Genomic DNA, 18,747 nt, shown 5'->3' with positions numbered 1-18,747 from the left:
GTCATCACTTATTATTTAAAGGGCCTCTGTTCAGTATGCTTTGCTCTTGAGTTGTCTCAGATCTGTTTGTGAGAGTTCCTGTGTATTACCTGGCTGTCTGACGTCCCTCCTGATTTCTGATCCCTGGCTTGTTGCTGACTCTGCTATTCTCCTTGTTCCTGATTCCGGCTCGTCTGACTACTCGCTTTGGCTCCTGACTCGGCTCGTCTGACAATTCACTTTGGCTCCTGACTCGTCTCGTCTCACTACCAGCTCTGGTTTTGACTCCTGGCTTGTTATTTGACTTGTGGACTTTTTATTATTTTATGCTATTAAAAAAAATGTGATTATTTTTGCACTTCTCATCTCAGTCTGATTCCTGGCACCCTGACATACTGGTATTAAATATTAATGTTTAGAAATAATTTTGTATTTTAATATCATAAATTAATTACAATTATTGCTATATATATATATATTTTAGAATTTGCCTTATTGTAGCTAAATAAGAGATAAATTCAGGTCAGACATATTGGGCATTGAATCAGAGTTGTTGGCTAATTATAGAAGATTCTGGTATTTTATTGTGATATTTTAATGTGTTTCATTGTAAGTAAGGTTCATTTTAGAGATATATGTTTGGTTTACTTTGCAAAGAATATTATAACAGCATAAGCGTGTATAGTTATTATTATCGGTTATTTGTAGAGCGCCAACAGATTCCGCAGCGCTATAAACAAAGGGGGAGTACAACAAAACAATTACAGGGTAGAGGGCCTTGCCAAGAGTTGCACTGTTGTAGTCAGCTCTTAAGAAGGTGATCTGCAAACAGCTGGACTTTTAGGCTTACATGCTAAGAGGGTTCAGGGGATTGCAGTGGAGGAGAGGAACTGGTATTAGGAAAGGTTAGCGTAGGTTGTATGCGTCCCTGAACAGTAGAGTCTTTAGGGAGCACTTGAAACTTTTAAAACTAGAAGAGAGTCTTGTGGAGCGAGGCAGAGAGTTCCACAAGATGGGAGCCAGTCTGGAGAAGTCCTGTAAACAGGAGTGTGATGAGGTGACAAGAGAGGTGGAGAGTAGGAGGTCATGAGCAGAGCGAAGGGGACGGGAGGGAGAGTATCTGGAGACAAGGTCTGAGATGTAGGGGGGAGCAGTGCAGTTGAGGGCTTTGTATGTGAGAGTTTTGTGTTTGATCCTAGAGGCAAGAGGAAGCCAGTGAAGGGATTGGCAGAGAGGCACAGCAGATGAAGAGCGACGTGTAAGGAAGACGAGTCTGGCAGAGGCATTCATTATGGATTGTAAAGGAGCTAGGCGGCAGGTGGGGAGACCAGAGAGGACAGAGTTGCAGTAATCAAGGCGGGAAAGAATGAGAGAGTGGATTAAAATCTTAGTTGTGTCTTGTGAAAGGAAGTGTCTAATTTTAGAGATGTTTTTAAGGTGGAAGCGGCAGGCTGTAGCCAAGGACTGAATGTGAGGAGTGAAGGAAAGATCTGAGTCAATTGTGACCCTGAGACATCGGGCATGTGGGGTAGGGGTAATGATGGAGTTGTCGACAGTTATAGAGATATTGGGGGTGGAGATTTTGGAAGAAGGGGGGAAAATGAGGAGCTCAGTTTTGGAGAGATTTAGCTTGAGGTAGTGAGAGGACATCCAGGAAGAGATGTGAGAAAGACAGTTAGTGACACGGGTTAGCAAGGAAGGAGATAGTTCTGGTGCAGAGAAGTAGATTTGGGTGTCATCGGCATACAAATGATATTGGAAACCGTGGGACTTAATTAGGGAACCTAGTCATGACGTATAGATTGAGAAGAGAAGGGGACCGAGGACAGAGCCTTGCGGTACTCCGACAGAAAGTGGTGACGGGGCAGAGGAGGCCCCAGAGAAGGCTACACTGAAGGTACGGTTTGACAGGTAGGAAGAGAGCCACAAAAGGGCTGTGTCACAGATGCCGAAGGATTGGAGGGTTTGGCGCAAAAGTGGGTGGTCGACAGTGTCAAAGGCTGCGGACAGATCAAGGAGGATAAGCAGAGAGAAGTGGCCTTTTGATTTAGCTGTAAGTAGGTCGTTGGTGACCTTAACAATAGCTGTCTCTGTGGAGTGATAGGGACGAAATCCAGATTGCAGCGGGTCAAGAAGGGAGTTTAACGTAAGGAAATGGTATAGGCGTGCATATACTAGTTTTTCGAGAAGCTTTGAAGCAAGAGGGAGGAGGGAAATTGGGCGGTAGTTGGATGGGGAAGTAGGATCTATAGTTGATTCATAATCTAGTTTCTATAAATATAATTCAATGTGTTTATAAGGCTAACTAATCTAAGAATTTAGGAATAAATATTATTTTAAATGTTTCGTATATAAATGTTAATTGGAGGTTATTTTAAAGAATAATAATAAAGAAATTGTATTATAACCCTGGTATATACTGACAATTTGTATTCTATCCTAAAGAACAATTGTCATTTTGTGGCCATAGATGAATGAATTAGGGACAAAGTTGCAATATTTTTACTAATGTGTGTTTTATGTGTTTGTGTTCTACTCCCGTGTGCACTAATTTTTGATAAGTAAAAAAACAAGTGTTGGTTTTAAATGAACCTGAAGTGTGCTGAATTCCCTTTCTATTTTTTTTAAATCAAAATGAAAAAGTTTTTTTATTTCTCTCTTCTATATTTTTTTTATAAATTTTAAATACTTTAACTAAACTGATCTAACAAATATCTAATTTAGTATACAATATCTCTGTAATTATGTTAGATCTAACAAATCAACTGACTGATCATACCTGATCTAACACATATATTAAATTAAATAACTTTTCATCCAATTTTTGTTAAGGGGGGGCTGATGACATGTTAGACCCCCTCCAAATAATTGTTAATATCAGCTTTAGACTGTTATATCTAATGTTATAAATACTTGATCAAACCTGATCTAACAAATATCTATTAGCCTGAATGTTTTGGTTTTTTTAAGCGATCCTGATCGTTTCCAGACGCTTTCAGGGTATTGCAGTGATATTGACGCATCCTGCAATACCCTTTTTTTAGCCACCAATGCAGAGAGAGCCACTATGTGGCCCTCTCTGCATCAGCCAGCAATAGTGCCGCTCGTTGGTGGGTGGGAGCCATAGCAGGGAGGCGGGTGGGCTTGTCTACTTTCTTTCAGGCCGTATGATGGTGCCGGTAGCGGTGGGCGGGTGCACAGGAGCACTTGCATATGGGCGGGAGGGGGTGGGACTGGGACCGCTACACTAAAGAAAAGTGTAAGGGATGGAGGGAGAGGGGGGAATAAATGTTTGGAAAGGGATCTGAGAGGGGGGTAGGGTATTGAGGGGGGGCAGCTACACTAGAAGGCTTTCTTTTAACAAACTGGGTACTGGCAGACAGCTGCCAGTACCCAAGATGGCAGCAACTTGGTAGAGGGGGGAGGGTTAGAGAGCTGTTTGGGGGGATCAGGGATGTTGGGGGCTAATGGGGGATTCAACACTGCAGAATAATACATTTAAAAAAAAGCCTTTTATTTTAGTACTGGCAGACTTTCTGCTAGTACTTAAGATGGCGGTGACAATTGTAAGAGAGGGGAGGGAAGAGAGCTGGGTGTCAGGGAGGGTTCAAGGGGTGGGATGTGTCAGGTGGGAGGTTAATACCTACACTAAAGCCAAAATTAACCCTACAAGCTACCTAATTAACCCCTTAACTGCTGAGCATAATACAAGTGTTGTGCTCAGCGGCATTTAGTGGCCTTCTAATTACCAAAAAGCAATGCCAAAGCCATATATGTCTGCTATTTCTGAACAAAGGGTATCCCAGAGAAGTATTTACAACCATTTGTGCCATATATATATATATATATATATATATATATATATATATATATATATATATATATATATATATATATATATATATATATTATTATTATTTAAGAATCACGTGAGCATAAGTACATTTTTTGATAATTTTTTGATAACTTTTTGCTTTGTATGATATCTTATGTTTCTGGTTTGGATTATGGGATGACCTGGAACCTTCTATGTCTTTATATCCATGTGGTTTTTGCCCCATGGCTATAGCGTTACATTAATACATACTAAATGCTAAAAAGAAGTTAACTATATGTTATGTTTTATGATCATGTATACGCATTCAAATTAGGTTTTAGTTTGACATCTTATTGGTATATTGTTAATATGCATATATGTTTACATCACTCTATTTAACCTTTGAATAATACATCATTTGTATATGTTTATATATATATCCTTTTTTGGCCCATTCTATCTATTAGTAAGATCGCTTATTCATGCAGTGATAGAAATATTTGTTTTATTTTTTCTATCTCTGGTTTTAACTTGTTATATTATTAAGCTTTTTAAGAAAAAGCAACACTGTTTCACCTTTTGCTGGTCTAAGTAACAATAACTGTGTTCAATTTGTAAAGGTTTTTGATTGGACGAATAGCTGACAAAAGGAGAAATCAGTGAGTGCTCACATTATCCTAAGTGCCTACGGGCACGAAACGCGTACAGATTACTTGTTTCCTGTCCACCACACATTGGAGTGTGTTATTTTACATATTTGAATAAAGTATTGGATTTTAAGAAAATGTATTTCCCTTGAGTTCTGCCTAACTTGGTTCTTCTAGAGCATAAGTACATATCCATACTTACAATTGTTTATGTATTACACATAAATAAAAGTATAGTATAGACCTCATAGGTCTTAAAAACACGTAATCTGCCAAAATGAGCCACATATAGACACATTAAAGGTACAGTAAAGTCATAATTAGAAATTCATGAATACAGATACACAGATACAGCAAGGGTGCAAGGAGAGAAAAAAAACCTACAAATTGTGTAGCTGTAACTGTGAAATGATCTGACTTTCCCCAGTGCTGGTTTTTTATCTGTACATGTGCAGAGGTGTAAACAGCCAGGTTCAGCACAAAAATACTATAAAAAGCAAACTGCAAGACACTGTAACACTAATCAGTAAAGCATGTTCCTTACACATACAAACCAGTATATAAAGCTTGTCTGATTTATGCTTATTGAATCCCTGCAATATCTCAGAAATGTATTTTAAGTAAAGAGCAACATGGTCAGTGATATTTTACACTATATTAGAACAGGCTTACATATCATCCATTTGCAATGCAGTGTTCCCACTCTACAGAGTTCAAACAAGAAATAACAATGCATGTTGGGAATTAGAGTCCAAAACTGCATTGACCCAATACTAAGTAGGATATAGTGCACTATAAATTACAGAATGCTTTGTAACTCCCAGAATACAGTGCTTCTTCCTCTAAAACTGAACTGATTAAAAGGCATAGAAACGGAAATTACATTTTCTTTTTTTTCCTGCAGTTTTACTCCAGATGGGGAGGAATACCCGGAGGGGGGGGGGGGGGCAGATGTCCCCTCTTGCTCCCCCCTTTGTGGACGCCCATGGTTGTCATTGAAAAATGTGTTACATAAACATAGATTTGCCACTTATATTCAAACAATTTAACAAGCAAATTAAAGGGACATTCCAGCCAAAATTGGAATCCACATGGATGCATTTCAGTTTTGAATAGAAGCATTTTTGTAACATACATGTATTAGCAAAAATGTTTGTAATAAAAGCTATAGCTATTTAAGTATGCAGAGAGCCTAAGGTGCTTGTACCATCTGGTAATGACTCAATCTGTTAATTGCTGACATGATACAGACCCCACTGACGCATGAGAAAAAAGTTAACACTAAAGCAGTGATAACTTTTGCTAGAAGCATTTTTGTCAATACATGTATATTGCAAATATGTTTCTATTCAAAGAAGTAATTAATCTATGTGCATTTACATTTTGACCGGAATGTCCCTTTAAATGGACATAGTAGCCAGAAACTAAGTCACCAGAAACTGGGTGCAGTTGCCAGATCACTACAGTTTAATACATATTCCTCTGTTCAGACACATTCTGCCAGTTTTACAGTGAATGAATGTGACAATGATTTGCCAAGTTAAGTGCAATGCGAACGTGACCTCACGTTTGTATTGTACGGAAGCATTGCCCTCACAAGAGCGTGCTTTCATAGGCTCCATCGAGAGCCTCGTTCACATGCCATTAGACACGGCAGAGAACCTAGAGCAGCGCAGGGGGTATGTTGTGCGTTGGGCAGCAAATTTAAAATGAATATGAATATATACTGTACATATATAGTTATGTGTTTATATGTGTACACATATTAACACATAAATATCTATGTGTATAAGCATATACATTTTTGAAATAAAGGTAGCACACATTTTCAAAAGGCTGAATCTTTTATTAGAGCAACGTTTCGGGGCTCCTGCCACTTTCTCAAGGCTTGAGAAAGTGGCAGGAGCCCCGAAACGTTGCTCTAATAAAAGGTTCAGCCTTTTGAAAATGTGTGCTACCTTTATTTCAAAAATATTACCACTTTGGGACCTGAAGGGTGGTCCTGCTAGGTATTGCACCTGATATTACCTGTACAAAGAAATTAGCTACCTTTTGGAAGTGTGTGCGAATCCCACCTGCTCTTATTATAAGCATATACATATATATTTACAGTGATAATAGTCCTCATAAACCGCAATGTAAAGGCACTTTTCAGTGACATTTTTTTCTAACACCCCACATCCCCTCACTTTAACCCCTTATAACTGCTCCGTGCATTTTTTTTTTAAAATAAAGATGCTCATATATATATATATATATATATATATATATATATATATTTTAATAAAAGGAAATGTAAACTTTATTTTGGGAGCAATCTGGGCACATTTTTTTAATTAACCAGAGGTCTGACCTCTGCTTAATTTCGCTTAGCATAAAGTGCTACCGCAAGCTCGCAGGAGCATTAACCATCCACTTGTAATGGCTTGTTATTTAACGTGCACCTGTAAATGGGCAGATTTAAATTAGCTCTTCACTTGTAATCTAGCCCTTAACCAGCAAATTAAAAGCATGTAGTAGCCTAAAATTGTGTGCAACTTACAAATGACAATTCACTACAGTAAATTTAAACATTTTCAGTTTTGCAGCCATTTAATTTAACCCCAGTGCACTATTATCACTCACAGGCATCTAGCTAGATTTGTAGTTGCACAGACAACTCCTGCACCACTGACGCTGCCACAAACTGCAGTGCCTGCCAACTCCTGCTCCACCAACGCTGTCGCAAACAACAGTGCCTGTCAACTCCTGCTCCACCAACACTTCTGCAAACCACAGTGCCTGCCAACTACTGTTCCACCAACTCTGCCGCAGACCACAGTGCCTGCCAACTCCTGCTCCAACGCTGCCACAAACCGCAGTGCCTGCCAATTCCTGCTCCACAAACGCTGACGCACACCACAGTGCCTGTCAACTCCTGTATCATGAATGCTGTTGCAGACCGCAGTGCCTGCCAACTCCTACTCCACCAATGCCACCACAGACCGCAGTGCCTGCCAACTCCTGATTCATCAATGCTGTCTCAGACTGCAACGCCTGCTGACTCCTGATTCACCAATGCTGTCGGCGACAGCAACACCTGCAAACTCCTGGTCCACCAACGATACCGCAGTGCCTACCAAATCCTAATTTAGCAATGCTGTCGCAGACCGCAGTGCATGCCAACTCCTGTTCCATCAACGCTGTCACAGACCACAGTGCCTGCCAGCTCCTGCTCCACCAATGCTGCTGCTTACCGCAGTGGTTGCCCACTCCTGCTCCACCAATGCTGCCACAGACTGCAGTGCCTACCAAATCCTGCTCAAACACTGCTGCAGACCACAGTGCCTGCCAATTCCTGCTCCACCAACACTGCTGCAGACCGCAGTGCCTGCCAACTCCTACTCCATAAATGCTGCCGCAGACCGCAGTGCCTGCCAACTCCTGCTTCACCAACACTGCTACAGACCGGAGTGCCTGCCAACTCCTCCACCAATGCTGCCAACTCCTGCTTCATCAACGCTGCCGCAGACCACGGTGACTGCCAACTCCTGCTTCACCAAAGCTGCCAACTCCTGCTCCACCAATGCTTCTGCAGATCGCAGTGCCTGCCAACTCCTGCTCCACCAACGCCGCCACAGAACACAGTGCCTGCCTACTCCTGCTCCACCAACGCTGCTGCAGACCACAGTGTCTGCCAACTCCTGCTTCACAAATGCTATAGCAGACTGCAGTGCCTACCAACTCCTGTTCCACCAAAGCTGCTGCAGTGCCTGCCAACTCCTGCTCCACCAATGCTGCCGCAGTGCCTGCCAACTCCTGCTCCACCAATACTGCCGCAGACCACAGTGCCTACCAATTCTGCTCCACCAACACTGCCGCAGACCGAAGTGCCTGTCAACAATACTGACACAAACCCCAGCACCTGCCAACTCAAGCTCCACCAACGCTGCCTAAAACCGCAGTGCCTGCCAACTCCTGCTTGACCAATGATGTCGCAAACTGCAGTGTCTGCCAACTCCTGCTCCACCAATGCGACTGCAGTGCCTGCTAATTCCTGCTCCGTCAATGCTGCCAAGGCTCGAGAAAGGGGCAGGAGCCCCGAAACGTTGCTCTAATAAAAGGTTCAGCCTTTTGAAAACATGTGCTACCTTTATTTAAAAAATATTACCACTTTGGGACCTGAAGGGTGGTCCTTCTAGGTATTGCACCGGATATTACCTGTACAAAGAAATTAGCTACCTATTGGAAGTGTGTGCGAATCCAACCTGCTCTTATTATAAGCATATACATATATATTTACAGTGATAATAGTCCTCATAAACCGCAATGTAAAGGCACTTTTCAGTGACATTTTTTTCTAACACCCCACATCCCCTCACTTTAACCCCTTATAACTGCTCCGTGCATTTTTTTTTTTAAATAAAGATGCTCATATATATATATATATATATTTTTTAATAAAAGGAAATGTAAACTTTATTTTGGGAGCAATCTGGGCACATTTTTTTAATTAACCAGAGGTCTGACCTCTGCTTAATTTCGCTTAGCATAAAGTGCTACCGCAAGCTCGCAGGAGCATTAACCATCCACTTGTAATGGCTTGTTATTTAACGTGCACCTGTAAATGGGCAGATTTAAATTAGCTCTTCACTTGTAATCTAGCCCTTAACCAGCAAATTAAAAGCATGTAGTAGCCTAAAATTGTGTGCAACTTACAAATGACAATTCACTACAGTAAATTTAAACATTTTCAGTTTTGCAGCCATTTAATTTAACCCCAGTGCACTATTATCCCTCACAGGCATCTAGCTAGATTTGTAGTTGCACAGACAACTCCTGCACCACTAACGCTGCCACAAACTGCAGTGCCTGCCAACTCCTGCTCCACCAACGCTGTCGCAAACAACAGTGCCTGTCAACTCCTGCTCCACCAACACTTCTGCAAACCACAGTGCCTGCCAACTACTGTTCCACCAACTCTGCCGCAGACCGCAGTGCCTGCCAACTCCTGCTCCAACGCTGCCACAAACCGCAGTGCCTGCCAATTCCTGCTCCACAAACGCTGACGCACAACACAGTGCCTGTCAACTCCTGTTCCACCAACGCTGCTGCAGTGCCTGCCAACTCCTGCTCCACCAATGCTGCCGCAGTGCCTGCCAACTCCTGCTCCACCAATACTGCCGCAGACCACAGTGCCTACCAATTCTGCTCCACCAACCCTGCCGCAGACCGCAGTGCCTGTCAACAATACTGACACAAACACCAGCACCTGCCAACTCAAGCTCCACCAACGCTGCCTAAAACCGCAGTGCCTGCCAACTCCTGCTTGACCAATGATGTCGCAAATTGCAGTGTCTGCCAACTCCTGCTCCACCAATGCGACTGCAGTGCCTGCTAATTCCTGCTCCATCAATGCTGCCACAGACCGCAGTGCCTGCCAAATGCTGTTCCACCAATACCCCGCAGTGCCTCCCAACTCCTGCTCCACCAACACTGCTGCAGACTGCAGTGTCTGCCAACTCCTTCACCAATGCTGCCAACTCCTGCTTCATCAACGCTGCCGCAGACCGCAGTGACTGCCAACTCCTGTTTCTCCAACGCTGCCAACTCCTGCACCACCAACACTGCTGCAGACCGCAGTGCCTGCCATCTTCTGCTTCACCAATGCTGTCGCAGACTGCAGTGCCTGCTAACTCCTACTCCACCAATGCTGCCGCAGTGCCTGCCAACTCCTACTTCACCAATGCTTCTGCAATGCCTGCCAACTCCTGCCCCACCAACACTGCTGCAGTGCCTGCCAACTCCTGCACCAACAACGCTGCCACAAACCACAGTGCCTGCCAACTCAAGCTCCACCAACGCTGCCGCAAACCACAGTGCCTGTCAACTTTTGCTCCACCAATGCTGCCGCAGACCACTGTGCCTACCAATTCTGCTCCTCCAACACTGCCACAGAATGCAGTGTCTGCCAACAACGCTGCCACAAACCACAACGCCTGCCAACTCCTGCTCCACCAATGCTGCCAACTCCTGCTCAACCAACGCCACCAAAGTGACCGCAGTGCTTGCCAACTCCTGCTCTACCAACTACACCACAGACCACAGTGCCTGCCAACTTCTGCTCCACCAGTACTGCCGCAGACCACAGTGCCTACCAACTCCTGCTTCACCAATGCTTTTGCAGACTGTAGTGCCTATTAACGCCTGTTCCACCAATGCAATCCCAGTGCCTGCCAACTCCTGCTCCATCAATGCTGCCGCAATGCCTGCCAACTCTTACTCCACCAATGCTGCTGCAGACCACAGTGCCTACCAATTCTGCTCCAATACTGCTGCAGACTGCAGTGCCTGCCAACTCCTGCACCAATGCTGACACAAAGCGCAGTGCCTGCCAACTCAAGCTCCACCAACGCTGCCGCAAACCGCAGTGCCTGCCAACTCCTGCTCCACCAACGCTTCTGCAAACCGCAATGCCTGACAACTCCTGCTCCATCAATGCTGCCACAGTCTGCAGTGCCTAGCAACTCCTGCTCCACCAACAGTCCAGCAGACTGCAGTGGCTGCCAACTTCTGCTCCACCAATACTCCCGCAGACTGCAGTGGCTGCCAACTCCTGCTCCACCAATACTCCCGCAGACTGCAGTGCCTGTCAACTCCTGCTCCACCAAATGCTGCCAACTCCTGCTCCATCAACGCTGCCGCAGACCGTAGCCAAAAGGGGAAATGTACATTGGAGGCGCAATTACGTTATAAGGAGGGGCTTACTGAAATTCTCAGCAGAAAACAGGGATACGTACTTGTTACAGTTATAGCTGGATTGAGATGGCACAATTTTAAACTAAGTAACGGTTTGATCTCATGTATAATGTTTGATAAAACAGAACTTCCAAACGCCACGAGTGACTTTTAAAACATTTGAATTGTTTTATACTTTTAATATTGTGATATTTTGTATCCAATAAATTGTTTACGTTACGAATCAAGTTGCTGCTATCTGGAGCAATTCTTATTGAGCCCAATACGTAGAGCTATTTGTAACTGCTGGATGCGTGGGTACCTTGTTGTATTGTGTGAGGAATAATACAAAACAGAGTTACACTATGTTTTGTACTTTTTATTTCTTTAAGAACACCTAAGTGCCTAGAAGTTCACACAGACACTGTCTATGAGTGGTTTATTTATTTGTATTTTTTGATACGTTGGAAGTATTTATAATTATGTTTTTATTTTACTTAATGTCACAATGGGTTTTCACCTCTCTGTGAGACCTTATTAAATAATCATATTGATATTTTCTGCAGAAACTGCCAGATGGTGCAGAATGAATGACTGATGTTTCTTGTGAAATGCAGCTGAATAATACACCTTTATGTTAAGGGCTCGATTTATCAAAGTCCTACGGCTGCAAGCTCTCACAAGAACCTGCTCGCCGTATTTAACAAGCAGCGGTCATGAGACCGCTGCTTTCCTAACCTCTTCACCACCACTAACGTGGCAAAATTCAATCTCTGCGGTCTAGTCCGACCGAGGAGATTGACAGCTCCTGCCCGCGCGTAATTGGCTGTGCGCGGGCAAAATTGCGCTTGTGTGCAATGGTGACTACCTGCGGGTAAATTCGCCCCGCCACAGGCGAGCTGAGGCTACAGGGGCGCGTATAAGCGCCCCGTCTGCCTCAGCTTTGATAAATCAAGCCCTAAGCGTTCTGCGCTAGAGACAATAACACATGGTTATGCACCAAGCAATATTGTGTAAGAAGTTAGAACCGAGAGCAGCTTGTGCACAGTGTGAGGCGGTGTTCTAGCTGTGCTCGGTGTATTATGGGCTATTATCAAAGCTGAGGCGGACAGGGGCACGGGAGAATTCCCCCAGAGGAAATTACCATTGCACATGAGCGCTATTTTGCGTTCACGTGCAATCCCGCCCACTGCCCGCGCACAGCCAATCACACGTGGGCAGGAGCTGTCAATCTCCTCTGTCAGACTAGACCGCGGAGATTGAATTTCGTCACCTTAGAGGTGGCAAAGACGGTCTGATGACGTGCAGGTTCTTGTGAGAACTTGCAGCCGTAGGGCCTTTAATAAATCGAGGCCTATATGTGACTTCAGTTAAAAAACATATATAAAAATGGCGGATCTAGTAACAATCTGTGGAAACGCAGCAAAACAGCCACTGACGTCAGAGTCTGCGAGTGCGTCATCTGTTACGACAAGGAAGTTGGTTTCTTATTCAAGCTGTTTCTTATTCGTGAAATTCTGTTTCTTATTCATGGAAGTTGGTTTCTTATTCATTTTTTTTGTCAGACTGCTTTAAAAATTGACATTAAAATAAAAATATAGGTTTTATTTATATAATATGATTCATATAATGTAGTTACACAGAGGTGGAATCCCTTTATACAACAATTGAATATACAAACTTGAAAAAAGGGCATACGTTGGCACCAATACAAATATTACTATTATGAATAAGTAACAGATATTTTCAAAGGGTTAATAACAATTGGGCCACTGATTTCACTTTAAATATATACAGGGTAGATCCCCCTCCATGACATGCAATTGCTTTTAGCCTGTTCCAATGCTGTTTTTGGCACAGAAATTGATGCCAACCCTGGCATAAGTGCTCTAATTCTCATTTTTGAATAAGTAACAGATATTTTCAAAGGGTTAATAACCATTGGGCCACTGATTTCACTATGAATATATACAGGATAGATCCCCCTCCATGCCATGCAATGGTTTTTAGCCTGGCCCAGTGGTGTTTTTGGCACAGAAATTGATGCCAACCCTGGCATAGGTCACATAATTCTCAATTTTGAATAAGTAACAGATATTTTCAAAGGGTTAATAACCATTGGGCCTCTGATTTCTCTATGAATATAAACAGGGTATTTATTCATAGTAAAATAAGTGGCCCAATGGTTATTAACCCTTTGAAAATATGATTTACTTATTCAAAAATGAAAATTAGAGCCCTATGCCAATGGTAATTAAAGCACCAATGCCAGTGTTGACATCAATTTCTGTGCCCGAAACACCATTGGGCCAGGCTAAAAACAATTGCATGGTATGGAGGGGGATCTACCCTGTATATATTCATAGTGAAATCAGTAGCCCAATGGTTATTAACCCTTTGAAAATATCTGTTAGTTATTAAAAAAAGAGAATTATGTCACCTATGCCAGTGTTGGCAGCAATTTCTGTGCCCAAAACACCATTGGGCAAGGCTAAAAAAAAAATTGCATGGCATGGAGGGGGATCTACCCTGTATATATTCATAGTGAAATCAGTGGCCCAATGGTTATTAACCCTTTGAAAATATCTGTTAGTTATTCAAAAATGAGAATTATGTCACCTATGCCAGGGTTGGCATCAATTTCTATGCCCAAAACACCATTGGGCCAGGCTAAAAACAAATGCATGGCATGGAGGGCGATCTACCCTGTATATATTCATAGTGAAATCAGTGGCCCAATGGTTATTAACCCTTTGAAAATATCTGTTACTTATTCAAAAATGAGAATTATGTCACCTATGCCAGGGTTGGCATCAAGTTCTGTGCCAAAAACACCATTGGGCCAGGCTAAAAACAATTGCATGGCATGGAGGGGGATCTACCCTGTATATATTCATAGTAAAATCAGTGGCCCAACGGTTATTAACCCTTTGAAAATATATGTTACTTATTCAAAAATGAGAATTATGTAACATATGCCAGGGTTGGCATCAATTTCTGTGCCCAAAACACCATTGGGCCAGGGTAAAAACAATTTCATGTCATGGAGGGGGATCTACCCTGTATATATTCATAGTGAAATCAGTGGCCCTGTACATCCTACTCTAGCCCTTTCTTAATTTAATGGCAATTGAACCACTCAAATTCCTTTCTTGGAATGTGGGGGGTATAACTTGCCCGATTAAAAGGAAAATGATTATTAAACAACTTGGGCGATATAAGCCCGATATTGCATTGATCCAAGAAACTCATTTAAAAGACCTGGAAACACCTAAACTTAAAATGAGATGGGTTGGGGAGGTTATTGCTGCCCCCTATGATGGTAGGAAGAGAGGGGTTGCAATCCTTTTTAATAAGAATTTAAATTATAAGATAGAAGCTTGTGAAATAGATCCTGGAGGGCGGTATCTGGTTCTTGAGATAACCATCAATAAAATAACGTTTGTCTTGTGTAATATATACGGTCCAAATAACTTAGATCTTAAATTTTGGAATGATTTGTCAGTACAAATGTCAAAATATGTTGGTCAAAATGTAATAATAGCTGGTGATATGAACATAATATCTATGCCCAACCTTGATAGGTTAAGTCCCAAAATAGCTTTTAAAAGAGACAGGAAGCAATGCATACTGCAGAAATTCTGCTCTGAATTAGGACTTCAGGACATATGGCGTGTGCAGAACCCTGATACTAGAATATATACATGTGTTTCAAAAGGTCATCAAACGTTCTCTAGATTGGATATGTTCTTAGTTTTAGAGGCACTTATTGGAATGAACATGATACCAGATATTAAAGAAATTGCAATCTCAGATCACGCTATTATCTCCCTAGAATTTAATACCAGATATTTCCAAACCCGTAATCCAAATACTTTTTTTTCCCCTAAATACTTAATAAACAATGATAAATTCCAGAATTGGCTTAAGAATAAGTGGGGGGAATTTTATAAATTTAATTCACCATATCTGGAAAAAAAATTAAATTTTTTGGGAATCGGCCAAAGCGGTTTTACGGGGGGATATTAGAGCATATTTATGTTTATTAAAAAAAAAAACTCGATATAAAGAAACCCAACTATCTAATAATGTCAAAAATACATATAATGCTTATGTAGCCAACCAAACACAAGTATTATGGCAGAAATATATTGATGCTAAATCAGTCCGAGATGTTTTTTTAAAACAAAAAACAACACAAGAGGATATTAAGCAGAGGGCACTTTATGGAGGTCATGCAGGCAGATCTGCAAAATATTTAACAAAGATTACTAAGATCACAAATAAGCATACTATTTCTGCTATAAGGAATGGCACAGATAGATTTACAAATAATGTAGATATTGAGGAGACTTTCTTTAAGTTTTTTCAAGATTTATATAAAGCAGATACGCTAACACCAGATAAGAGAGAATTATTTTGGGACCAAATTACACTACCTAAACTTTCACCTGCTATTATACAACAATTAAATTCTCCTATCTCCTTAGAAGAGGTTGTAGATAGAATACAGTCAGCTAAACTGAATAAAGCACCAGGACTCGTTTTTCTTCCTGCGGAGTTCTACAGATCTCCAAATTGCTCCTACACTTCACAAATTATTTAATTTTTATTATTCTGCTAATACCAAGTGCTCGTCCTATTTTACAGCTTCTAATATTTCATTAATTCTTAAGAAAAATAAAGATCCGGAACTGCCGAGCTCATACAGACCAATCTCACTTTTAAACTGTGATTACAAACTCTTAACTGCTATTTTAGCTACTAGGCTTAAACCGCATCTTAATCAAATAATCCATGAAAACCAAACGGGATTTATGGCTGGTAGAAATCCAGTTAAAAATATACGCAAGCTGGGGGCGGAGCTTGGCCGTTCAGTGAAATGGCTGCGTAGAGAAACAGCTCCCAGGCCCTAAGTCATCAAACCCAGCAGCCATCCACGATCTAAGCCTTAATGACTGCCCTAAATTAAGGGTGAAAGCCTCCCAAACCTGGTTTAACACCCCAACAGCCACAAGCACATCTTAACTCTATTGGGCCCGCTCACAACATCTGGCGCGGCTCGGGACCAGGGGAGAGGACAACGCGCAGCCAGGCCTCAACGGCCCAAGGGCAGTGTCTGACTTAATGAGAAGCAGCGTAGCGGACCGGCGGCTGCCGATACTCACCACCTGACGTCCACACCAACGACCGCTGCCGCATCCAAAGCCCGCTGCCGCATCCAAAAGCCTAACACGCTCCCAGGGCTGGCCACGCATCCTGAGGCCTTGAGGTAAGGCGGCACGCACTGCGAGTCACAGACACTAACGGCTTAGGCTGTATACAGCACCGCAGCACATCTATCTACCAGGGGCTGTCGAACCCCTCACAGACAAGCCGGAGCCACAGTTCAGAGGGACCAAGCAGCTAAGCACCTCAAAGGACTATCACCAATAGCTGCAGTGAGGGCCAGGGCAACTTAAATGCAAACCGGTAGGGTGTGAGACAAGGGGCATAAGTTATACAGCCCACAACAGCACCTGTGAAGCACACACGCCATATACACTTTGGGGCGACATCTCCCTGCTGCCACACGCTACCAAGCAGCAAAAATACACGCCACCAAGGTCATAGATACAGGGAGCAGCGTCTCTGCACGGTCTCTTTGAGGCAGCAAGACTTTCTTGAAACTCCTATGCTGCACTGTTGTAAAGATAGGCCCCATAAAAGCATATATAGTGTATAGGGTGAAATAGCCAGGGCACCATATCAACCACACCTAAGCCACAAGCCCCATCTCTGGCCCATAATATCTTAAGAGGTGTCACCAATTGCCCCCCCACACCTACCTTCTCCATCCTACATAAGTATGCCAGGGAAAAAACCCGTCAAGCTAGATAGCGCCCCACACCCCAGGACCATGCAGCAATTTTTAAAGCAGCCTGAAACCACTCCAAAACAAGTACAACCTACTTCTGACAGCAATATGCCTACATCCAGCTCACAGCTTAATACCCAGATTGTGAATCCTGCCCCTACCATTAATCCGTCAATCACCAAAGAAGACCTCAAATCTTTGTGTACCAAAGAAGATCTCAAAGAAATGCTCACTGAAGTAAAGGGATGGTACGGAGACCTGAAAAGAGACCTATCAAAGGTAACGCAGAGAGTTGCTAACCTAGAGGAAAATCACAATACAGCCAGCAACGACATCAACCATATGTCCCGCTTACTCTATGATCAGGAAGAAACCATGTACAATTTATTAGAGAAAGTAGAGGATCTGGACAATAGGGGCAGGAGGAATAATCTGAGAGTACGTGGGATACCAGAAACCATCCAACCAGGAGCCCTCGAGGGCTGCCTGCAGGCGCTGTTCCGCACAGTAAGAGGAGACGAAAATGCACCTGATGTAGTTATTGAGAGAGCGCATAGAGCCCTCAGGGCGAAGCCACCACCCAAAGCACCTCCCAGGGATGTGACCCTGAAGCTGCTGCACTTTAAAGACAAGGAAGACATCCTAAAGCACTCAAGGCAAAAACAAGATCTCACACATGCTGGTAACCGTATCCAAATTTTTACAGATTTGAGCCCCACAACACTCCAGAAAAGAAGGGAACTGAACCATATAACCACAGTGCTCCGAGAGAAGAAGATTCCCTATCGCTGGGGGTTCCCGGTAAGCATTATCGCAACCAACGGCAACACTACAGCTATCTACAAAGCCCAAGATGATCTACCCCGCTTTTGCGAGGCCCTGCAGATACACATCCAGACAGAGGAACAAACAAAAGAAGGCCCTGCGCCGAGGTTCCCTCCAGGGAGCCGGGCGCGATCCGCAACTATAACTAACACTGAACGGGACAATCACAAACACCGCTCACTAGTGACTGTTGCTGATGATTTGGAAGAACCACATCAATTAATGGACTGCTCGCTCCTGCGGCCCAGGTTGGGGGCCAGTTCCAGAATCGAGGCTACAGGTCGTATATAATACAATGTTATCTTTAAGTTTGTTTTTCAAATGCTGGGTTTGATGACGGGGATATTACCCTACTTATTTAGTTGATTGCTATTATTGATTACTGTTTTTGTAGTTTTCTAGAGATTTATTTATTTACCTGGCATCGGCACCCACAGCAGGGTAGCCGCGCTTTTTGTATACAATAACTGTTTGCAACCTTACCCCCCCATCTTCTTTTCATCCCCCCTCCCCATCTCCCCTTACCCCCCCTCTCTTAACACACAGAGACTGAGAGACCTAGAAACCACACAATCCACAGATTCGCAGAAGGAGTAGGGCCTACAGAATAGACAGACGTTGCTCAGCCCCCAGTACGCTAGTACATTAACAGATAGGTAAAACGCAAGCGAAGTATCTCTGGCGCTGTCCATCTGGATCTACCAAACACCAGAGACATGCAGTCACGCCCTATCAAACTCATAACCATAAACGCAAAAGGGCTTCATAGCCCCGAAAAGAGATCAGTCGCTTTTACACAACTATATAAAGCTGGAGGGGATATCGTCTGTATCCAGGAGACACATTTCAAAAAAGGGAGGGAGCCTAGGTACATCACTCATAGGTATAACACCTTCTATCTAGCC

General features: G+C 43.0%; 1 protein-coding gene across 1 annotated transcript; it reads left to right on the top strand.

Annotated features, from left to right (window-relative positions):
• The first annotated feature begins 7,601 nt into the window (after positions 1-7,601).
• Positions 7,602-8,408, top strand: LOC128640769 (putative keratin-associated protein 4-16). Its single transcript, XM_053693192.1, has one exon. The coding sequence runs from the start codon at positions 7,602-7,604 to the stop codon at positions 8,406-8,408; it is 807 nt and encodes a 268-aa protein (XP_053549167.1).
• The last annotated feature ends 10,339 nt before the right edge of the window (positions 8,409-18,747 follow it).

Source organism: Bombina bombina, chromosome 10 (genome assembly GCF_027579735.1).
Source record: "Bombina bombina isolate aBomBom1 chromosome 10, aBomBom1.pri, whole genome shotgun sequence".
NCBI classification, from domain to species: domain Eukaryota; kingdom Metazoa; phylum Chordata; class Amphibia; order Anura; family Bombinatoridae; genus Bombina; species Bombina bombina.
The sequence above is the reverse complement of the archived record's forward strand: the minus strand, read 5'-3'. Positions and strand labels throughout refer to the sequence as shown.